The following is a 24,452-nucleotide window of genomic DNA, read 5'->3' as shown; positions in this document are numbered from 1 at the left end:
CTGCTACAAGAAATGAAAAGTCTGAATAGCCATGTTCAAACATAACATGTTTGGGTTCAGGAGTTGCCCCACAAACCACTCAAACACCTGTCTTAGACAGGGATAGTGTATTGAATGCACACCCCCAAGGCTGATTGATTAGGGACATAGCTCAGACTTTGAGAATTGAAGGTAGAACCCTGAACATTTCTCAGGGCTAGCCTATAAAGGCTAAACCACAAAACCCACAATGAGCTCATATGAAGGGGCTGGAATCACTGTCCAGCTGTGACTCAAGTTATTTTAGACACAACAGTTCATACTGACCTTTAAGTGACGCTTATGGTAGTGGAATTTCTGAAGACTTAACAAACCTCATACAGAACATAAGAGGGAATGCAGTCAGCACCGCCCTGCTCTGAGTCCTCAACATTATTTTAATGGTCAATCAATTTAATAGGGTGAGAGAAAAGGCAAACCAACTAGAAGACAACATCTATTCACAAATAATGTATGTGTAAAAATCCAAACAATCTCACCTCTTTTAGTTAGAACATACCAAGAAACAAGGTAACTATTTGCTGGGTCTTTATGAGACACTGTGTGTGTCCCTTTACAATTATATGTAAGTGTCTGGATCAGCTACTCTCTACCTTTGACCAGACCTCAGAACATACTACTTCACTTTATAGAGTCATAAATACGGGCTTTTATTTTATTCTCATCCTTCATTACACTTTCAAATTCTTCGTTTGTGAAACAGTGAGCATATGTCTAAAGCATTGCTCTTCCTCGACACAAGGAAGGAATAGGCACTAAAGGTCTCTAGTTTCAGTTCCAGTGGTTTTGTTACAATTCCATGTATGGGCAGGAGAGATGGCCCAGAGATGAAGAGCATTTACTGTGGTGCTGGAAAGAATCTAAGACTCTGCACATTAGGCAACCACTCTACCAACTGAACTACATCCCCAGCCCAAACTTTGAAATTTTGATAAAGTCGCATTTACCTATTTCCTTTGATATTTTTCCTGTCGCATACATACACAAAAATAGTATTTAACTCCAAGACTTGGGGTTATTCCATAAGGTTACATTTTAATATTTCCATAAATACTATTATAAGTCCCTTAACTTTGAGTATGATGTAATGTATGGGTCAGGGGTAGGTAGGTTTTTCTCATATGAACCTCAAACAGTGTTTATTTGAAGAAGACTTTTCTACATTAAATTATCTTGGCAACTTCATCACACGTGAATTATTATGTTTACCCATCCTGTCACTAGACTACTCTTTCTTGATTCAATTTACATGGACCAGAAAGCTTTCAGTTCATAATAAAAGGTTTATTTACATACTTTCTAGAATATAAGATTCAATATACAGCTGGAGTTGATATCTACTTCTCTATATTAAAATATCTGAAAAAATCTATTTCCAGTTACCATTTTCCTTTTTAGGTAGAGGCAACCTACTGCCTCTACTTTATAGACAGAAATACTTGGGACATTTAAGAAGCCAAGACAGAGTCACTGTGCTCAGTAAAACCACCAAAAAGGGGTCCATCTTTCTCTTTGGTATGATCTAGTCAGTGTGAAGGCTGCATACTACCTCAATCTCTTATACTAAGATGGGGGACATATGCTCACGGACACCACTGCACTGGGATCACATCAGCTTAGGGAGGCTAAAGAATAATGGAAGAGAAAAACTTACATTGATATGCCGAGCATTCAATCTACAGTGAAAATGAACAAGGCACAGAGTAATTACAAATGTAATTCCTGAAAAGTGTTATGCACAGGAATTTGAATGAGGGCTGGAGAGATGGCTCAGAGGGTAAAAGCACTAGCTGTTGTTCTTCTAGAGGGCCTGAATTCAATTCCCAGCAACCACATGGTGGCTTACAGCCACCTATTTGAGCTGGTGCCCTCTTCTGGTGTGTAAGCATGCATGCACAGAGAACTGTATATATATTAATAAAGAAATAACTCTTAAAAAAGATGTATATGGTACATCTATATCTGTATTTATATATATATATACATATATATAAATATATGTATATCTCTATCTGTCTGTCTATCTATCTATCTATCTATCTATCTATCTATCTATCTATCTATCTATCGATCTACCTATCCATAACACAGCAGGAATCAATCAGCTAGTGGATGGGAGGCTTTGGTCTTTAACCTTAATGGAGTTTCAGGATTTTGGATACTATGATTCTAAGAATTACTTAGTAAGTAAGAAACACATTTAAAATGAGGGGATAATTATAATGTATATATTCCCCCAGAGACAACGTTACCACACAAAAGGAATAGAGTTTGTTTCCTTTATTTAATAAACTGAAACCTTAAAGCATTTATAATTTCTATGTACTATATTAATGTATCTCAGTTGGTCTGAAGTAGAAATGTGTTTCTACAGCTTCCTTTACAAGGTTCAATTATCTTCTTTTTACATTAGGATTATATCTGCAAAGAAAAGAAATCGTTAAAGGACATTTCAGTAGAGATCCCATAATGGGCTGTCAACCTGCAGTCTTCACTTTAGCAGACACATTAAAACTAAAACAGTAATATAAGAGCTTAGTGTGGATTTCAATAGATCCCATCTAAACATTTCCCCAAAATGAAGTATGTGCTTTGCACAAAAAGCTTAGTGGCTCCAAAATATAATTACTGCTTTATAAGATTTTCTCCTATAGAACTTCGGCAGCCAGATGTCTCATTGATTTTTCTTGTACTCATAAAAATTCAGTATCGTCACCATTCTTACCAGTTACTTTACACTATCTACTGTCAATACAATTGTCAAACTGGCTGCAAACATATTGGGGTGAGGGAGTGGTGGTGGCAAGATGGCTCAGCAGGTAAAAGTCCCTGCTGCTGAGCCTGATGACCTGAGGTCAGTCCCCATGACCCACATGGCAGGAGAAAACGAACTCCTGAAAGTTGTCTTCTCAACTCCACACACTCACTATGGCAAGCATACTTCAACACACACATGCACAAATGCAGGTATAGATAAATATGTGCACACACACACAATAAATGTGTTTAAAAAAAAGATTAAGGCATCCTGTATTTTAGGTTGAGAAAGAAGGGTGCTCTGTTTCAGCTAGTGTCCACCTGATATGGTAGTTCTTTAGTATTTGAGAGGTAACCATTCCAAAGTTTATTGGGTTTCTAGAAGTCTCAAAATATATTAAATTATAAATTCTTAACAACTTTCTAAAGCCTGACATAAAGCAAGCAAAACCAGTTTTGGATCTCTCATCCAATCTTTCATTTTATCCATTTGTCAAATTAAAACTAGACAAATGGTCTGGACTCTTAATTGTCTGATTTTGAAATCCGTTCCTTTAATTCTCCTATAACAAAAACCTCACAGATTGATAATCGAAATACTTTTGGAACCTTCCCTTGCCTGAAGGATATCAGGCAAAATTTAAACATGTCATGATAAGACTGAATCAACTGTAAATCTATAGCCAGGAAATTTCATCAATGTGTTCAAGTAATAAAAATACATGAGTTAAAAGTCAAACTTTCTTTATGTGAAAGTACTGTGTGTCTCCTATGTGGACAGAAGAAACAAATATTTGACTGTCATGAACATAACTGAACTATATCTACATTTCTCAAATGGCCTTGGGAGAAAAGTAAAATCTTACCTAAACAGATCATCAGCAAGAGATTCCTCCTTTGCTTGTTGTTTCTGTACCTGTCAAAGTTAACATAATGTGGCTCATTTACTCAGCAGCAAACACCTCCAGATTTCCACACACAAGCTTGTCACTCGTCAGCAAGTGTTCTTCTGTAGTCTTCCCATTCAGCCAACCTCTCTATTTTCACTTCATGCTAAAATCACTGCACGACTGTAGTTAAGTAACTGTCTAGCCAATTTCAAAGACAATCAACACAGATAGCTAGGTTACTGAGTTTCTAAACAGTCTTTTTAGCAGAAAGTTCAGTGTTCTGGGCTCAAGGACGACGATGGAATATGGGCTTCATTGAAACTGGTTCAGTGAGTGAGGCTGCATGCTGACAAGCATGATGCGCTGAGTTCCATACCCACGTCTGTATGACTCCAAAAGTCTGACCTCTGGCCTCCAGGCACATACGATAGTATGGAAGTGCATGCATACACACACAGAAACATGCAAAACCACAAAATTAAACTTTTTAATTAGGGATTTAAAGAGAGACTTGTCTAACTTGCTCTGAGTCATAGTCGTTCCAGTGACCGTGAGTTGAGAGTGCAAGAATCACATCATCAACAGTCAAAGCAGCGTGACAGGCGAGCAATCTCCCTTCCTCTTGCTAAATCAGGACGGAGGAGTTTTTGGCCACAATAATTTTCACAAGGCCTCACCAAGCTCCTAACGCACCAGAGTTAGATCAGGGAAAAGCCCCTGCTGCAGGCTCCTTTCTCAAACGACTGCCCAGTCTGACCCTCAAATGTGCAAACCCTAAATCTGGCTCTTGGTGTGCTGGCCTCCTAACCACCTCGTGCCCCCTCATGGACCCTGTGTGCTTGCTTTCTTAGTCAGAACAGAAGGACAAACAGACTCTTCCCCTAAATATGAAAATCTGAGTGGTTTTGTTCCTATTTCTCCTCTGCCTAGAAAGACACCCTCCATTTGTTTTCCACATGTAGTCACGGTCAAAGCCAACTTCTTGAGTATTTACTTAGTGTCTACTACACAATGAGGACCACATTCCAGTCAGGTAGCACAGCGTTAGATTTTGTCTGACTCACAGAAGTGACAACATCACCAGAAACTTTAAGAACTGGCCCAGTGATTGGGAAAATTAAGGGTTTGCAGCATGAGTAGAAGGTCAGACACAGAACAAAGTCCAGATGACGGACAGGAGGTAGTGGGGATAAGCCTAGGGCAAGATGTCACTGTGTGGTGTGCTCAGGTGTGTGTGCATCAGCTGTATACACGCCGAAACCACTGTGGCAACAAACCAAGCATTTGGCGGCATGCACCCAGCATTCACGAAGCACCTCTCTAACTCCCAGGGAAAGCAACTGAAGATGGAAAAGGCCAACAGCTGCACCGTCATTTAACTCCTCCCAAGCATCCAAGGAGCATTGGTGTGTGTTTGGTGCAGCTCCCTTCTCCTTGGTGTACTGGCTGGTTTTATGTGTCAACTTGACACAGGCTGGAGTTATCACAGAGAAAGGAGCTTCAGTTGGGGAAGTGCCTCCATAAGATCCAGCTGTGGGGCATTTTCTCTGTTGGTGATCAAGCGGGGAGGGCCCACTGTGAGTGGTGCCATTCCTGGGCTGGTAGTCCTAAGTTCTATAAGCAAGCAAGCTGAGCAAGCCAGGGGAAACAAGCCAGTAAAGTAACATCCCTCCATGGCCTCTGCATCAGCTCCTGCCTCAGGTCACTAAAGTCACTTAAGTTTCCTTTTAAGATGAATTTACTTGGGACCAGGGAGATGGCTCTGTGGATGAAGGGCATGCTGTGCAAGTATGCTAGCGTGAGAGCCCTGGCACCCACGTAAGAGCTGGGTACACACAGTCATCTTTGCACTAGGGGAAAGATAGGTAGGGGACAGCTGAGCAGCAGCTGGCACTCCAGATTCAGTGAGAGACCCTGTCTCAGAAATAAACAAATACATACAAAAAAGGGTAATAATAAAGGCTCTTGAAATCAACCTCTGTGCACAGGCACCCCCTCACTCACTCTCACACATGCATATGTATCTCCCACACTGACGAGTCACAAAGGCTAAAGTGCAATCCCGCGTGTGGGGGCCTCCCTTTCTACTTACCTCCATTTCCTGTTTCAACCATTCTTCTAACTCGGTATTCTTTCGAGCATGGTGGCCTACTAAGTCTGATCCTCCGATGATGTGTGGAAGCTTTCCTGCCCCAGGAAATGTCGCCTGCAAAAGAGGAAGCAGTGTGGGTAAGCATATTCACAAAGTCAGATAGCTATTTTTTTTAAAAAGAAATAAGATACAAACAGTGGAAGTTGTGCATAAACGTCTAAGGTGTGTATATTCTGTTACCGAAAAGGAGACACAGACGCCTGCGCCACACCCGTGCATTTTCACCCTTTTCTGCTACTACTGTATCTAGGACTAGATATGCCATTAGGACTTTCACATGAATGAAAAACACGTTTTAATTGTAGGTTTTATTTATTTTTTTTTAATTTTTGTTTTGTATTGTTGTTTTGTTTTGTTTTGTTTTGAGACAGAGTTTCTCTGTGTAGCCCTGGCTGTCCTGGAACTCACTCTGTAGACCAGGCTGGCCTCGAACTCAGAAATCTGCCTAACTCTGCCTCCCAAGTGCTGGGATTCAATGCGTGCACCATCACTGCCTGTAGGTTTTATTTTTAAATTACTTTAATTCATTACCTAGCAATCAAAGCAACCCAAAGAAAACAAACTATAGTTTAAAACACTGTACTACTTATTCTAAGTTTTTCAAAGTTTAACCTATAATCCCAGCACTTGAAAGGCTGGGGCAAGAAGATAACACAGTTCAAAGCAAGCCTGGGTACATATCACGTTCCAGGCAACCTCACACTTCATGTAAGACTATCATTAAAAAAAAAAATAGGGCTGGTTCTGGGAGTAAAGGTGCCTGCCATCAAGTCTGTCAACCCGAGTTCAATTCTCATGACTCATATAGTGGAAGAAGAGACATACCTCTCACATGTTGTCTTGTGACCTCCAGACACATATGCTGTGGCATGTGCGTACCCTTACATAGAAAATAAGTAAGCAAGCAAACAAAAAAATAACCCTACATAAATGTTTTTAAATAAAATGAGAAACAGTGTCAGAACTACTGCCCAGCCGGCAGTGTCTGCTTAGCATGCGTGAAGGGCTGAGTTAGATCCCAGCATGGGATGGTGCATTCCTGGAACCCCAATACTCAGGATTGGGTGGGGAAAGGAGCATCAAAGTTCCAGGTATAAGTGTGTAAATGTGTCTGAGCATGTGTGTACACATGTGCACATGCTCATGTATTATTATTTTAATGAAATTACTTTACTTAGGGTAAAAATGTTCCCCCCAAGAGCCATACAGTAACAAAAACCCCAGTACAGACATGAGAAATCTCCTTTTGAGTGGTTGGTCAGAGGAATCCAAGCAATTCCCAAAATAATATGGACTGTTGCCATAGCCCTTGCTTGCCTCCCAGAAGCTGAAGCAAGTCCTTATTGCTGAAAACAGAGTTTCTCTGTGTAGCCCTGGCTTGTCCTGGAACTCACTTTGTAGACCAGGCTGGCCTCGAACTCAGAAATCTGCCTAACTCTGCCTCCCAAGTGCTGGGATTCACTTGAGTTGGAAGAATCAAGCTGGATTTGACCTGGAAGCCTCCTTTCTGAAAACTAGCTATCACAGTCCCAAGTAGGAGCGCCACTGAACAGACTCAGTAGGTTCTACTTATTTATTAATTTCTGTGTGGATAACAATAATAACGAAAGAAAAAGAGGCTTTGACAAGGAGTGGGAAAAAGTGGAAGGACTTGGGGGAGTAAAAGGAAGGGGGAAGTGACATAAATACAGAGCACACATCAGGTCTGACAGTGACAGAGGGAAGTGATGTGATACAGTGCACACATCAGGTCCTACAGTGACAGAGTACACAGTTTCACTTATACTATCCCAACCATGAAACTTCACTACTGACTCTGACTATTTCTTTAACTCTCTTATCTTCATAAAGTCCTGAGGTGAAGAACGATTTCAGGTCGTCACAGAGCAACATTAGAACCCGTGTGACTCTGTCCTTAGTAATAAAGCCTCCTTCATTCTTCAGTTGGGGAAAACAGCAGCCTCAGAACGAAGCAACCAGTCAGTACATTTCTTTCTAAGTGTCCTAGGTTTATTAATAGTTTGTGTTGTCTTTTAGTATTTTTTTTCCCTTCTGTTTGGCGCAGAAGAAATAGAACAGGTTTTCAAAATACTGCTTTTAGAGGCTGGCCAGGTGGTTCATTAGATAAAGGCACATGCTGTCAATCTTAACAATCAAGACTTCATACTCTAGAACCTACACTGTGGAAGAAAAGAACTGACTCCTGCAAGCTGTCTTCTAACCTCCACATAACACACAACAGAAAACAAATTAGTTTAAAATGCAAAACAAAATACAAAAAAAAAAAAAAATCCCATTAACTACTCCTTTTATCTGTATTTAGTGCCAGTGTTGTTTCTAACAACAATGCAAACACTGCCCTCTGGCGACACAGTTAATAAAGACACCTACCTTCTTGAATTTCTTGAAATTCTTCAGTGGACCACATTCATTTACACATAGATTTCTGGAGGTGGAGTTGTGGTTACTGACAACCAATGACCTAAATTCAGTCAGCAGCAGTTTCCGTGGCAGCTCCTCACTGCTGTCCTGAAGACCATCACTATTCTTAAGTGGAGATTAAAAGGGTAGATAAGATCAGAAGGCAAGGGAAATCTATTTGTCATCTAGAGATCTACAGGAAAAAAAAAGTCCAAATACCCAAGGGAAAACAGAGTTGTTTCTGGCACCTGAACTTTGTGTTTGGGATCAATCATATCTATTTCAAAACCAGAAAATGACTCAGGAACTCTACAGTTCTGAACACATCTCTAGCATGTCCACCTAGAAGGCTATGATGTGTACAGTGTTTTTCACCTAGAGGCTTGGGTAGTACCTCAGCCAGCTTCCCTCCTATAGATATTCTCCTGACATGTGTCACCACAGTCTACCTCTTCCCCATTAATACTGGGTGCCATGACTAGTATCTGGAATTCTGATCACACTTGGTCATTAACTGATAATCTGTTCAGTGAGGTTCTGAGCTTAGGTAATTTACTACTATCGTATTGGTAGTAGGTATTGTTTTACACTGTTAAAATCTGCTCGATGATACTGAAACACATTCTTTTTTTTTTTTTTGGTTTTTCGAGACAGGGTTTCTCTGTATAGCCCTGGCTGTCCTGGAACTCACTTCGTAGACCAGGCTGGCCTTGAACTCAGAAATCCTCCCGCCTCTGCCTCCCAAGTGCTGGGATCAAAGGCATGCGCCACCACTGCCCGGCTACTGAAACACATTCTTAACAAATGTGATTTCAGAATATAGAATTGCAATGTATATTTCCTGCTTTATATTTTTATAAAGACTTTATTTTCTGCTTATTTTATATTATAAAAAATGATGTTAGACAAAAGGAAATCTGAGTGGGTTTGTTGAGCTCAAAATGGCTCATAAGTCATCAGAAACTACATGCAAAGCACTTGAACCAAGAACATATGAACATATAATGAACATATAATGCAGTGATTGTTCAAGAGGTCTGGCAAAAGAGGCAGGAGCTTTGAAAACGAGGAATGTGGTGGCAGCCATCAGAAAGCATGGCCAAGAAGTGAGCAGTCGTAAGAAGAAGATCTTACAGCTACAAGAGAAGTTGCTGAACGGGGACCATGGGGACCGGTCAACTATTGCTCAGCATCTGGAGTAAACTGGAAAGGTGAAAGGGGGGCCTATGAGCTGAGCAATGATGATGATGAGGATGATAAGAAGTAGGTAACACAGCAGCTTGAGTATCATCAGTCTTCTCTTATCTATACAACACGGCATGTCTCAATCAGACTGTGATATGCAACACAAATCAGTGATGGCTACTTTACTGCATGGATGAGAAGCTCCAGGGCACTTGCCAAAACCAAACCTGCACCCCAAAACCATGTCACTGGCTGGATGCTGCTGGCCTGACCCAGTGCAGCTTTTCAGTTACTTCCTAGTAAAATCACTGCATAAGAAATGTATGCACAACAAACCAATGAGATGTGCCCAAAGCTACAATGGTTACGGCTTGCACTGACTGCCAGAAAGGTCCCAATTTTCCTTGACAACATCTAACTGCACACCACACAATCAACACTTCCAAAGTTGAAATGAATCGGGATGGGAAGCCTTGCCCCAGCCACCACGTTCTTGCCAGCTGACTACCACTGCTTCAGGCATCTTGCCACTGTTTTACAGGGAACACTACCATGAGCAGATGAGCTTTTTAAGAGTTCCTTGAATCTGGGTTTTTATGCTACAGGAAAAAACCTCATTTCTCAGTGGCAAAAATGTATTGATTATAATAGTTCCTGTTCTGATTAACAAAAATGTGTTTGAGCTTAGTTATGACTGTAGTGATTTAAAATTCATAGCCTGGATCTGCAATTCCCTTTATTTCTAAATTAATCCTTATCTAATCTAATTCATCCTAATACTTACACATCAAGACTGACCATCCTAATTCTTTTTGTCTTTTCCGGAGAAAGAGTCTCACTATGAAATCATGGCTAACCGGAAATTTGCTATGTAGCCCAGGCTTGCTTAGAACTCACGGAGATCCACCCGCTTCTGCCTTACTAGGAATAAAGGCATAGGCCACACCCAGCTATTAATCCTTTTAATTGATGAACTATATAGTTTATATGCAAGATGAGTGCAGATAGAAATAACAACAACAAATGCCCCCATAGAAGCTCATCTGATGATAATGAATGTAATCAGAACCTTACTTAAGTAAAACTGGTCTAATTCTTTTGGAACTTACAGGTATCACATCTACATTACCATATTTTGATATAGACAATAACCCTGCTGGAAAAGCTTCAGTTGTCAGCTGTTTTATAAACCACTTTCCTTAAGAAAACCATTTGCTCAAGACTGTATCCATGCAGTACAGAGAAAGCGGTTAAACCTAATATTCTCTATACTCTTCAATGTCTCATGGCTACAGCATAATCTCTTTACAGAATAGGCAAATTCCTAAATGGACCAGAATTATAAAAAGAAATGTAAACTGTCAGAAATGTCTATGATGGTAGTCATTTTAAGTCAAATGTATGCAAGAATACAGCAATTTCCTTACAGCTATTTCATGTTTTGTTGACCACGACTCTGTCTGAAGTTCATCTTTCTTTTCTCTTTCATCTTCTTGCTAAAAAATAAAAAACACTGTTCATAGGAGTTGTAAATAATCTCTTTAAGAACCTCAAAAACGATCATGCTATGAACCTGGAAATAAAAGTAAATTATATCCAACAAAATGTAAACACAACATAAAGTCATAAAATCATAGCAGAAAATTACATTAACAGTTAACCTATATTGTAAAAAAAAATGGTAAAGAAGATGCTCTATCCGGCTGGGATGGGAGACTATCAATAAGCTGCTGACCAACCTTCCTGCATACACATTTACAAAGATAGATCCTCCAAATGGGTTAAGAAAATCAAATGAAGAATAATCTAATTGAGTAAGGTTGGTTAACTATACCATTCCTCTATGTGATGCTTAGTGTATCATGCTGTCCAAGTAATTAGGAATGTCGATTGAAGGGCTCACAGATCCTCTCTATATATCCCACTTCTCTCATATACAAGAGAATCAGCAATTACCTGAAAATTACAAGGTGAGGGTTTTTGTGCTTTGTTTTTGTTCATTTGTTTTTGGTTACAGGGTCTTACTGTGCAGGCCTGCCTGGCTGGGAACTTACTAAGGATACCAGGCTGATCTCAGATTCACAAGATATGCCCGCCTCTGCCTCCTGAGTACCAGAAAAATAAAATATCCTTAATATTTTTGAAACCTTTCTGAAAAGATTCTTACTAAAAACAAGTTAGTTCTAGAATATAGTGATCTATTTTTAAATAGATCCTAACTTGTTTATTCTCTCTTAACTCCTACATTTTATTTATGACGTCATCCTTAGATCCAAAGGGAACTGCCAATACTAGCCCCTCCCCCAAACCAAAGCGTGATGTCTCAAGATGAGAATCTGGGCTCAGTTTAGGCTGCACTACAGTATAGGTGGACAGATAAAGCTCCAAGGCAGCACTCCTCAGGAGCTTGTGAAATGGATTGCTGTCTGCCACAGAAAGAGCCACTTACTCATCTGTTCCTCCTGGAGACAGGCAAATGGCGCATCTAGTTACATAGTAAAATGCCATGGTAACCTTGAGGGTCCTCTGGTCCCTATTAACTTGTATCTGTTATGTGTACCAAAGCCCCCTAAACTCCCATGATGCTCCAGTTTACAGGCTTCCCTCCCCTGACCCTAAGATACCTTTTCTTTATAATGAGTGAGCGCCGCTCCCCAATTTCTCTGTGCACCAGAGAGATAGCTCTGTCTGCTAGGTTCCTCTCTGCCCCAGAGAGGTAGCCATGCTGCTTCAGACCTCCCCAAGTACCTGTGGTTATTCTCTCTGTGGTATCTATAGTAAGAACCTTTCCTGACATATGCAGTGCTCTGACCGGTGGTTTGCTGCACCCTTGCTTACATCAGTTTGCTGTAAGTTTCAAGATAGTAAAATACGAATAAAATTATACAATGAGACCATATACCACAGTGTCATGGTTTGAATATGCTTGTCCTGGGGAGCGGCACAATTAGAAGGTGTGGCCCTGATGGAGTAGGTATGTCACTGTAGGCATGAGCCTTAAGATTCTCATCCTACCTGCCTGTAAGTCAGTATTCTGCTAGCAGCCTTCAGATGAAGATGTAGAACTCTCAGCTCTGCCTGCATCATGCCTATGTGGACGTTGCCATGATCCTGCCTTGATGATAATGGACTGAACCTCTAAGCCAGCCCCAATTAAATGGTGTCCTTTTAAGAGTTGCCTTGGTCATGGTGTCTGTTCACAGTGGTAAAACCCTAACTAAGACACACAGTAACATAATTTTATTTTCTAATTACATTATCATGAACACTTACATATTAAATAAAAGCCTTTTGTTGTTTCACAGAATGCTATTTTAGTGGTGTCCATGGGTACATGGTACTCAATTCTTGTTTCTTCCTATCTGGATTCTAACTGTGAGGCAGAGGCAGAGAGCAGAGGCAGAAAGCAGAGGCAGAGAGGCAGAGAGGCAGAGAGGCAGAGAGGCAGAGCAAGGACTTCTGTGACTCAAACTACAACCACTCTTCTGCAGGTCTGTGCGCACTGTGTACAGTAGGTCACCTGGGACAGAGTTTAAGGAAAAGAAGCCAAGGCCATCTAAAGATCTCAACTGCAGTCACAGCACTCATGACGTGAAGGCAAAGGGATCAAAGTTTAAGATCATCTGTCCCTATGCATCTCATTTGAGACCAGCCTCGGGTACATGAGATCTTGTCTCACAATACAGTAAACAGTTACTTACAAGAGCGCTGTTGCTTTCCGGCTCTGATCCACCATTCAGGGGCCGATTCCTCTCTGCGTCCATCCTTGGCTTTTTTCTGATGGTGTCATCTGCCTCCTGCTTTTCAACCTTCACTTGAACTGCCAACTCTGGCTTTGTACTCCTCAGTAACTCTTCCAAGACTTCCTCTTCTGTAGCTAAATCAACATCTTTTCTTTTTCTGGGTCTAAGAGTTTCTGTGGGAAGTGGTTTCCTGTCAGGACTCTTCCTGTTGAGTTCTATGTCCATCCCACCCACAGATGAGGTGTCGGCTTCCCTGTCCAGGGTCGCATTCTGAGACTGATGCTCCTTGCTTTTCCACAGTGAGGGTCCGGCAGGTTGTGTTTGTTCTAAAAGAGAACAGGACAGCTCCATCCTGGATGATTTGCACGAGGACAGCTCTGGGTTGTCTTCATCCCTTTCCCTTAGGTTTGAAAAGGAAAACAAAGTTGGAACGAGGAATTTTGTTGAATCTGTCATTATTTCCTACTCAGGCCAGGAAACTCATAATCTTCTCCTGACTTTATTAGCAATATTACTGAAAATCAACCTTCCCAGTGCTTCACATTCTTTCTACTTTATTAGCAATATTACTGAAAATCAACCTTCCCAGCGGTATGTGCTTCACATTCTTTCTACTGTGTTGACACGACAGGTGGATCCTGTGTTTAAAGCATTTGAAGAGCCCTGTCCCCTCTGCTAATGTAGACTCACCCAATAAACTAATGTGAGGGAAAAGAGAAATATATAAAAATACACAGGGCCCGCTGGCAAAAGGCAGCACCTTATTCAGCGGTGTAGGGAATTCATGGGCAATGAAAACCTTTCTACCTGATGAGTTAAAGAGAGCTGGAGTCAAGAAATCAAGCCAAACAGGCTACACTTAGAACACACATCAACTGAATACTGGAATTAGTATGTGACCATGTCTCTATCAGTCCTCTGTACAACAGTACATCATTCACTCAGGGAGTACTAAACCGTTTGCTAACACACAGTTTAGAACAGTGCAGAGGAGTGACACTTGCTTCTCTGCTTTCTTGGTTGTCAGAGATCTGAGTACAAAGCTGGCTGCAAACGTCCACTAGAGGAGAGGTGACTTTCAGGGAGGCAGAGAGGAAACAATTAAGGATTACACCAAAGTAAACTACCCTTTCTTCCCTACCTTCCAAGATAGGTTATTATAGAAAAAGACGAGAAAGGTGACTCTGGAACTTTGGTTTAATCTCTCTTAAAGACAGGCAGCACACAAAAACAAAGCTAAAGTCGGAGGAAGGTGAAGAAACACGAAGTGCAGTCTGTATAATGGGCCTAGTGGGTTTTAAGGACAAAACTGAGATGGAGCCGGGCGTGGTGGCGCATGCCTCTCATCCCAGCACTTGGGAGGCAGAGGCAGGCAGATTTCTGAGTTCGAGGCCAGCCTGGTCTACAAAGTGAGTTCCAGGACAGCCAGGGATACACAGAGAAACCCTGTCTCAGAAAACAAACAACAACAACAACAACAACAACAACAACAACAACAAAAAACAAACCTGAGATGGAATAAGCTAAGAAATAAAACCAGTAGGCCAGCAAGATGGCTCAGCTGATGAGGGCCGCTAATCCTGACTGCACTGGATGGGTTTGTATGTCACCTTGACACAAGCTAGGTTATCATAGAGAAAGGAGCCTCACCTGAGGAAATACCTCCGTGAGATCCAGCTGTAGGGCATGTTCTCAATTAATAATGGGCTAAGGGGAAGGCCCAGTCTATTGTGGGTAGTGCCTCCCTGGGCCGGAGGTCCTGGGTTCTATAAGACAGCAGGCTGAGCAAGCAGTGGGAAGCAAGCCAGTAAGCAGCACCCCTCCATGGCCTGTGTGTCAGCTCCTGCCTCAGGTTCCAGCCCTGCTTGAATTCCTGCTCTGACTTCTCTCCAGGATGGATTATTACTTGGAAGTGTAAGCCAAACAAACCTTTTCCTTCTCAGCTTGGCTTTGTGGTCATGGTGTTTCATCGAAGTGATAGAAACCTTACTAAGACACTGATAATCTGCAGTGGCTCCAAGGATCCACACGGTGAAAAGAGAGAACTGACACCTTCTAGCTATCTTCTGACCTCCAAAAACGTCTCTCTCTCTCTCTCTCTCTCTCTCACACACACACACACACACACACACACACACACACACACATTTCTAAAAACCCAGATACATACTTTCTATAGATAACATTCTGTTTATTTTCCAACAAAACAGGCTAAATACAATACTGCTCTATAATTATCTATCTGTTGAACTATGTGTTCAGAGACACAGTAGAGGAATTATTGACAACATACCTTTTTCTGGTGCATGGCTGGAAGTAGTTTTTGATGGAGTTCTGCTGCTGCTGAGAAGTCCAATCCTTATTTTTATTTGCAACAGGAAATTTCATTGGAGAAAGCTGATAGCTCGGGGTCTTTCCTCTAACCAGCGTATCTGATGCTACGTTGTTAGCTTTGGAGCTTGGTTTAGGGGCCTCCTTTATATTGAATGTTTCTTGTGAAAGTTTCCTAGAGCTTTGTTCCAGTCCAGGGATCTTTACTTCTTCTGGTCTTTCACTCAAAGGCATACTATAGGGAATGAGAGAGAGGCAAACAACTAGTGCAACGTGTATTCACAAATAAAGCTCTCTAAATGTTCTGATAAAAACAACTTCAGAAGAGTAGAAAATAATTCGGCTAACATATTTTCCCATTCCAAGAGAGAAGCATCCTGGCTGTCTAGTGCCTGAAGGGTGACATCATACTCTTGGCACACAGCCCAGCAGGCTCCCCACAGCACACACCTTCAGATACTCTCCCAGAAACACTGCCAGATACACTCACGACCCTAACCTAGCATCCTACTGTATACTCAACAAGGTGGTAGGCCTGCGTAATTTTTATTTAAACATTTTTAAATTATCTTCATGAAAGAAAGTGTTACAATAAAATACAGGAAATCAAGAAAACTATATTATTCCAGCATCACACATAGATTGCTGTGTGTGCATTTAAATCACACTGGACAGATTGGTATCTGACTACCTAACCAGATGGTAGTCTTTACTGCAGAACTCCAGACTACTAGAAAAATATTTTATAGACATACATTGTTTTGTGCAATCTGATTGAATGGACCAAAAAACAAAAATAATGCCAGGCGACGGTGGCGCACGTCTTTTATCCTAGCACTTGGGAGGCAGAGGCCAGCAGATTTCTGAGTTCAAGGTCAGCCTGGTCTACAAAGTGAGTTCTAGGACAGCCAGGGCTACACAGAGTAACCCTGTCTTGAAAAACCAAAAAAAAAAAAAAAAAAAAAAGCACTTTCAAGAAACTACTAAAAATTAACTATTTCTTTTACAAGTTCTGCCCACAATATAATAGTATAAATTTATACACAATCTAACATACAGTATTAAATATCTTAATAGAACATGTTTTTGTGTAATATTAAAAATAAGACATAAATAAAAACTATCACAGAGATAACAAAAGCCAAACAGAATTTTTCAAATAAGAAAAACCATAGAAAAATGACATGTATGGATGAATATTAACTATCTGGATATCCAAGATGACCTAATACATTATCTCCCAAATTATAAGAAATATTTAATTATAGGTATTATGTAACATGACAAAACAGTCCAGAAGTTCCTCCATCCTGTATTCTTACTGAGGCCATTTCAGGTTTAACTAGAATTTGATCTCTTGATAGAGAATTGCATGGCAAATTACCCAGCTCTACTCTAGGACCCAGGGCCAAGATGCCCCAGCTAATTTATTTTAGTGTCCGTTACACTGTCCGTTTGTGCAACACTCCCTGCTCCATAGCTGCTGAGGATATGGTTTTTGCCTTTAAAAGCCTCCTGGTCTAAATGCTTAGGGCTACACTTAGGTCCAAATACTTAAATGTAGTCCAGGGACCTGGAAAAAATCTTTTAATTGGCGACAAGCTGTGTCTGTGTGGTCAAGGCTGGATGGCTATCTGTAACAATTATACAAACTAACGTATTTGTAATAATATACTCAAATTCAAGAGGAATACATTCTAAGACCACCAGGCACTTGAGGCCTGAATGCAATGATAGTGACAAATTATATAAATACATATTTTTATGTATACATATCACTAATTTATAAAGTAGGCTTAAATTAGCGGTTAACAGTAGAAACTAAAACATTAGCAATTACCATGTACTATAATAAAAGTTACATGAACGTGGTGTCTCCCAAACTATCATATTGCATTATACCCACCCTTCTTATGATAAGACATAAAATAATCACTATGTGATTAAAGAGATGCATGATTTAGGCACTGTGAGGTAGCATCCGGGTACTATGTAAAAGCACATGAATGTCAGCACTGAAGCGCTAAGCCAGTCACTCCAAACCACAACAGCTATTAGTGACCAAGAGGTAGGTAGCATAGACAGCAGGAACCCACTGAACAAAGAAATACTGTACATGTAGGTAAGATAACGTGACAGTGGCTCTCAATCTGTGGGTCGTGACCCCTTGGGGGTTGAATATCAGAAAATATAGATTCATAATAGTAGCAAAGTCACAGTTATGAAGTGCCAACAAAAGAATTTTATAGTTGGGGTTGGCCACAGTATAAGGAACTGCAGTAAAGGGTCACAGCATTAGGAAGGTTGAGAACTGCTGTGCTGTGAAATACACCATGCTCTTCAGAAGTGTAAGTTAAAACTTAGACATTTATAGTTTCAGCAATTTTTCCATTCAATACTTTTAGACAATGATGTATTATGGGTAATTAAAAATACATATATGTATGGGCTACTCTATTTTAAATTTATTTCATTAGTCACTAATACTTTTTCTCTTTAAAACACATTTGAAAGACTAATAAAAATTACCCTACAGCCGTAACAGAACAGCTTGTAGACTAACTCAGCTCTGCCACACTACCCCCTCACTTAGCCACCTGGGTCTACAGCTACTCTGATTCTACAAAGACAGGGTCAAGCATCTCTAACAAAGTTCAAGAGCCCACAGGTCTGCAACACTTCCTTGCTGAAAGAACTACAGCCAACAAAGGAAGGCTGAGAGCGGGAGAAAGTCTTCCCCAGTACCAAACGGTCAGCCCTGAAAACATGCATACAAGTGATATTACACAGACTGAGCGGATTGCAGGTATGCATTCAGGAATGCAAATAGGCGCGCGCGCGCACACACACACACACACCAAAGAAAAAAAAGAGGCTATGAATTGGGGGGGGGGGGGGGCAGTACCGGGAATATTTGGAAGAAGGAAAGTAAAGAAGAAAATGGTGTAATTATGTCAAAAAAAAAAAAAAACCCAAAAAACAAAAAAAAAAAAAAAAAAAGGAAGGAAGGGAAAGGGAGGGGAGGGGAGGGAGGGGAGGGGAGGGGAGGGGAGGGAAGGGAAGGGAAGAAGAAGAAGAAAAAAATTGATGATCCTTGTGAGATATCATTTTCCCTGGCGCTCCATTCCATGCTTTGTCCTGATAAAGACAGCAGCTTTTTCTATGCCCTTCCTGGATAGAATCATTGCAACAGCATGCTGAGATGCTTTACCATGTATCTGCTGGCTCTGATTCTGTGTCAGCTACGTATGTGGTCATATTCACTGGAGCACTTGGGATTATTTTTCCATTGGCTGACAGGACTTGGGAAAGGCTTGGTCCTGGAGTCGTTGTCTTTAATTCTGTACATCATGCAAGAAAAAAAAAAAACACAACTATTAAGCATAAGATGGAAACAATTATAAAAACCTCAAGCTGTTTTGGGGGGCAACATAAACAGATATATAGACTGAGAAGCCAGAGGGGCTGTGTCACCCTGTCACTCTGAACATCAAAGCCAGTGGCTCTTGAGGGCTTTGTGAGACATGCACTTACAACCAAATAAAGCACCCAGCTGTCTTGGTGACTTCCCAGGATATTCTGAACTGAAGAATTCCAATTTGAAGTAAAACCTGTGTCTGTGGTGTGTATATACAGCTGAGCATTGAACAGAAACAGAGGCCAGATGCCACAAACGAGGCTAGGATGCAAGAAGCTCCTGCCACAGGGCCAGTGGCTATTTTCATGCTTATTGTTTATACCTTAAATGACTGACACATTTGGCCCCCAACCCCATAATATCCACAACACAAAAGGCAAACGCTACTTCTAAAAAGTTGGAGAGATCTGTAACAGACTGAAGGGATGGCCTCTCTGGGAATGTGGTGATATGTAGCTTAGTTTTCTTGTTAAATGGTGAAGAGTTTATCTTTAGCTTCTAGTCTTTCTAGGGGATTTAGAAATGGTCATAATTGGTACAGGGAGGAAATATCTAGAATTGATTGTGTAGCCATAATCTCAATTAGTAGAAATATTTATAATTGTTATTAAGTTGAAGTCATAATTTCTTATTCTGGTACAGCATTTATTTTGATGTAAAATCAAGGGTTTTACTGGTATAAATTTCTTCTATTGATACAAAAATTTTAAAAGTACAGGGCTTAGAACCAGTTCTTCTATATCTGTTATTATAAACGATCTGAGATGACTGAGCCTGCGAGTTAAGGGCCAAATAGCAAATTCATGGCTTTGAGTTTATTGCTAGGATTTTTTCAGATATTTAATTATAAATAGCTGAGAGTAGTTAGTGGAGAACAGCTCTGATTACTTTACATAGATAGTTGGTTTACAAAAACATCAGAAATCCACAGAGCTGGGCAGTGGTGGCACATGCCTTTAATCCCAGCACTTGGGAGGCAGAAGCAGGCAGAATTCTGAGTTCAAGGCCAGCCTGGTCTACAGAGTGAGTTCCAGGACACCCAGGGCTACACAGAGAAACCCTGTCTTGAAAAGCCAAAAAAAAAAAAAAAAAAAGAAAATTATTTCCACAGAACGTGATATTTAATGTTATTTATTCACTTGTTGTTGAGACAAATCTGCTAGTAACAGCTCCTCATTTATGGATCCAAAGAAGCAGCTGAGCATCTATCTATCTATCTATATATGTGTGTATGTATATATATACATATATATATCTACCTACCTCCAGATAAGGCTGTACATTGTGACTAGGTGGCCACTGGGCAGAAATTGCCTATCTCTCCCCTATCTCTCCTACAGAGCTGTGTTCTTGAAAGGACACAATTTACACGTAAGGACAGCTTAGTTCTTATGAGACAGAATAGGTTAGTCCTTAATAATTCCTGCTTTTCAAAGGTCTGTCAGATGGTCCTGGGTCAGAAGGCTAAAGAATGATGCTCCAACTTCCTGACTTACTGGGGCTGTTATGGGTAGGCAGCTGAATCTACAATTTGTCTCAGTTCTGGAAACTGCGTTAGGCTCCCTGTATTTTCAGATATGTTTGTCATTCTCAGATTTCTGACGGGGTTGAAAGACTACTTATAGTCTCATAGCCATCCTAGGCTATTTACATTGAGAGAACAGATTTGAAAGGATGGTTTTCAGCTGGCAGACAGTCTATAAAACAGGACATAAGTCAGGTGAAGAATTGTAAGTCCTTTAATTTAGGATAGACGACAGTGTTCTATTTTATCGTCAAAAATGTTGGACGGGGTATTAGGTCTATCTTATACCTTATAAGTTACAAAATGCTAATACTTGTGCTCAATCTATATTTGAGAGAAAAGTTTCTTTTTATTTGAACAGAAAAGGTGATGTTTAGCAGGATTTTCCTTGTTGAATTAATTTAAATATTAGTGCAGCAGGAGGCCTGTGATTGAAAGGGAAAAGGGAGGTGGAGAGCTAAGAATTTCAGAGACGGAGCTCGACTTGGGAAACAGGAGAGGAAGCAAGATGGAGGGTGAGGACCTGGATGATTCAGAATCCATGTGATTTTAAACAGCCACAGGTAGATTTAATATCATATAGGGATAGAATAAATGGGGTAACTTGTCTAATCTAGGTGGGCAGCTTGTACCATTCTCAATTTGCCAGAAATTACTGTGTGGCATCTTGTGAATTGAGAATTTACTGATATATAAGTCTGACTGATTAATTATAAGCTTCTAGAGTTTTGTTTTACTGGGTTACTGGAATGTGGGACCGCTGTCCACAGGGGGTTTATGGCTGAGAAGGAACTAGCAACTCCATAGACAAGCAAACCACAGCTATCAGTGGCTGCTGGGGCTAGCTAGAGGCAGAGAGACCGGCCGGGCAGAGAGTAAGCAGCTCAAGTGTGGAAATATGCCGTACTCTCTTTAATATTTTCCCTAACACCGGAGTGGTCAGCAGAAAGACCAGGAGGCCTCAACCCTACATAAACAACTACAGGCAACTGAGGAATGCTCAGAGCCGGGCAGATTCTCTTTTCTAGAGAAGAGCACACCAACTGGTTATCCAGTACCAAGTGGTTACTCCTGAAAACGTACAAGTAAAATGAGACCGAGCAGGTAGTATTTAATAACACACACACACACCACCACCACCACCACCACCACCACCACCACCACCACCACCACCACCACCAATGAATGACAAAAAGGCTGTGAATTTGAAAGAGTGGAAGGGAGGGCAAGGGAGGGTGTAGAGGGAAGACAAGGGGGGGGGGTGACGTAATTATAGTCTCAAAACAACAGGAAAAACTCTTTCAAAGAAATAATTATAAATAAACCAACTTATTTCCAAAAGAAAAAACATAGAAATATATAGTAAACCTCAGCTGTTCAGTATTCTTAGACACTGTTCCTCACAGCAGGTATTAAAATGCAAGGTGCTCAAGTCCCCTGTGTTAAAAAAGGCACGTGGGCTGGAGAGATGGCGCAGTAGTTAAGAGCACTGACTGCTCTTCCAGTTCAATTCCCAGCAACCACATGGTGGCTCACAACCATCTGTAGTAGGATCTGATGCCCTCTTCTGGTGTGGCTGAAGACAGCTACAGTGTACTCATATACATAAAATAAACAAATAATTCTTTTTAAAAATGGCACAGTATTTGTATAGCAGATCTTGCTTATACTGTAAATGCTAAATCACTTGTTGTTCTATTGGTTGGGGAACAATGTCAACTTATTTAGTTGATACAAATCGATGCAAAACTCTTTTCCAAAACCGAACGTTATTTTTATATTTTTAAAATGAAGTCTTGCCGTATAGTCTAGCCTGGCCTGGAATTCATGTACCCCAAAACTGGCCTGAGATTTATGATTCCCCTGCCTCCATACTAAGCTTCTTTGAGTAATCTTGACTGGATTGGTAACCTGGTAGAAATCACTGACACAAAGACCCAAATGTAACAAAGAAACCTTAGCCACCATCTCTAAGCAGCTCCACAGTAGTTTTCTACTTCAGTCTGCACATCCATTCTGGACCCTAAGATCTATTTGCTACACCGGGTCCATGTGATCCTTCTGCCTGGAGTTCTATGTCAGACCCCACGCAGCTGCCTTGCCTACATAGTTCAGGCTGTAGGAGACCCAAGTGCCCTGTCCTCAGTCCAGTCTGAGCCTGCACACTTCCAGTTAGGGTCACAAGCCTTGCTAGCTTCGTCCTCATACTCAGCTCTCCTGAACTGAGATGTGTGCTCTGCTCGTTGACTCTCCAAACCCTGAACTTCTGAACAGAGTCTTCCTCACTCCACTCACTAATGAACCTTCAGCAACTAGAGCAGCACACAGTATCATGGCAGAACTATGTACTGAATGAGTAAATGAATGGATGTATAAATAGATGGGCTTTAAAAGAAGGTGAATATAGTCACACCTCATAAGCACAACAGTAACGTACATAAATAAGCATATATATATATATATATATATATATATATATATATATATACACACACACACACACATATATACATACATACACACACACATAGAAAAATTTTGTAAAAATTTAATAAAATGTCTTATTTACCTGTACAAGGCTGGCCCTGCGGATTACAGTAATTCTCTGTAGTCATAAAAATAACAGCCAATCCAATCTCCGCTTCAGGAATAGGTCTGAGACCATTCCTATGAAAATAAAATAGCTTAAACATATTAGTATATTAAAACTAATAACTTTCAGTAATACAATATCAAGCTTCATAAATCTATTTTTCTTCCCAAAGAGACACCAAAATTTACGATATAAACAGAAGAACAAGGTCATCCTTGGCTACATAGCAAGTTTGAGACCAGTTCTGTCGCAAAAAGTAAAAAAATCCCAAACCAAAACAACCCCCCCCTCCAAAACAGCTGACATTTTCCCAAACTAGCAGTGCGTGTATGAGCACACACACATATGTATATAAGTATATATGTATGTACATATGTGTAATTATATACAATATTATATACAACATACAATTATATACATTATTATATACATATAAAATAAAAGAGCAAGCAGTCATGAAGGGCAAGCTTTTCAATTCTATGTACTTTTAGAAAATATTTTATATTTTGAGTTTTAACCCCAGCTACAATATATTCTGCATAAAAACTACTAGTTCATTAAGTTTAAGAAACTCCTGGATGTGGTGTCACATGCCTTGAATCCCAGCACTCAGATGAGGCAGAAGCAGGCAGATTTAAACCAGTTTTATCTACTCTGTGAATTGCAGGACAACCAGAGCTACACAGTGAGAACCTATCTCAACAAAACAAAACAACCACCAGGAGAAGCAAATCCTATAAATATTTTTAAAAGAGTAAAAGACAGAAAATACTAGATAAAATTATACAGATATTCCACTGCCTAGCATCGCACATCACAATTCTCAAGAACATGGCCTGACAAGCCCTTGTAGACTCTTTGGTATTAACTGAGTTGCATGTAAAAGCTACTTGCATTTTTAATTTGTGAAGAAAGAATTATGTACCTTTGAAGTGTATCCATTATCAAATGAATCCATTTTTTCTGGGAGTGTGAAATTATGAGCTGTGTATTCGTTATTCCTACATCAACAACGCAGGTTCCGGGAGCTGAAAAGAAGCTCTGTTCCTCTTCGTCGTCTTCTGCCATCAGCCTGGCTTCTCCACCTCCGAAAGCAACTGCCGAGCTGAGTTTCTTGTGCTGGAAATGGGAGGAAGCACTTTAAAAAGCGAAGCGCCAGCTGCAGTGAGGGTTCTGAGCACATTCTCGTTGTGTATAAATTTAACTTGGCAATGAAAACAGAAGCATCATCCCGCTTCCTAGTGGGGAACTTAAGCCTCCATTTGAAAGCCCGGAGGTCAGCAGCCCTGTCTGTGGACCACCGACTACAACGTTTTCTCACCACACTCTGATGCAGTGCTCCTGGGGTGAGTCGCCTGCATAGTTTTGCCACTACAACATCAACTTCTGAAATCCACA

At 40.6% G+C, this 24,452-nt stretch overlaps 1 protein-coding gene across 6 annotated transcripts in view; it reads right to left on the bottom strand.

Annotated features, from left to right (window-relative positions):
• Positions 1-2,304: 2,304 nt before the first annotated feature.
• Positions 2,305-24,452, bottom strand: part of Nbn (nibrin) — a 35,003-nt gene continuing 12,855 nt past the window's right edge. For 3 of the 6 annotated variants that reach the window (XM_006537970.3, XM_006537971.2, NM_013752.3), the window contains exons 7-16: positions 23,980-24,173; positions 23,031-23,128; positions 18,730-18,859; positions 15,481-15,753; positions 13,146-13,587; positions 10,872-10,940; positions 8,230-8,385; positions 5,779-5,892; positions 3,663-3,712; positions 2,305-2,460 (exon numbers count right to left, since the gene is read on the bottom strand). In XM_006537970.3, the coding sequence (XP_006538033.1) occupies positions 2,433-2,460; positions 3,663-3,712; positions 5,779-5,892; positions 8,230-8,385; positions 10,872-10,940; positions 13,146-13,587; positions 15,481-15,753; positions 18,730-18,859; positions 23,031-23,128; positions 23,980-24,173 (1,554 nt within the window). In that variant the 3' untranslated portion in view covers positions 2,305-2,432. The other 3 variants (XM_030253594.1, XM_030253593.1, XM_030253592.1) reach the window with 3 other exon arrangements.

This window comes from Mus musculus, chromosome 4 (genome assembly GCF_000001635.26).
Source record: "Mus musculus strain C57BL/6J chromosome 4, GRCm38.p6 C57BL/6J".
NCBI classification, from domain to species: domain Eukaryota; kingdom Metazoa; phylum Chordata; class Mammalia; order Rodentia; family Muridae; genus Mus; species Mus musculus.
Note: the sequence above shows the minus strand (reverse complement) of the source record. Positions and strands in the feature narration are given on the sequence as shown.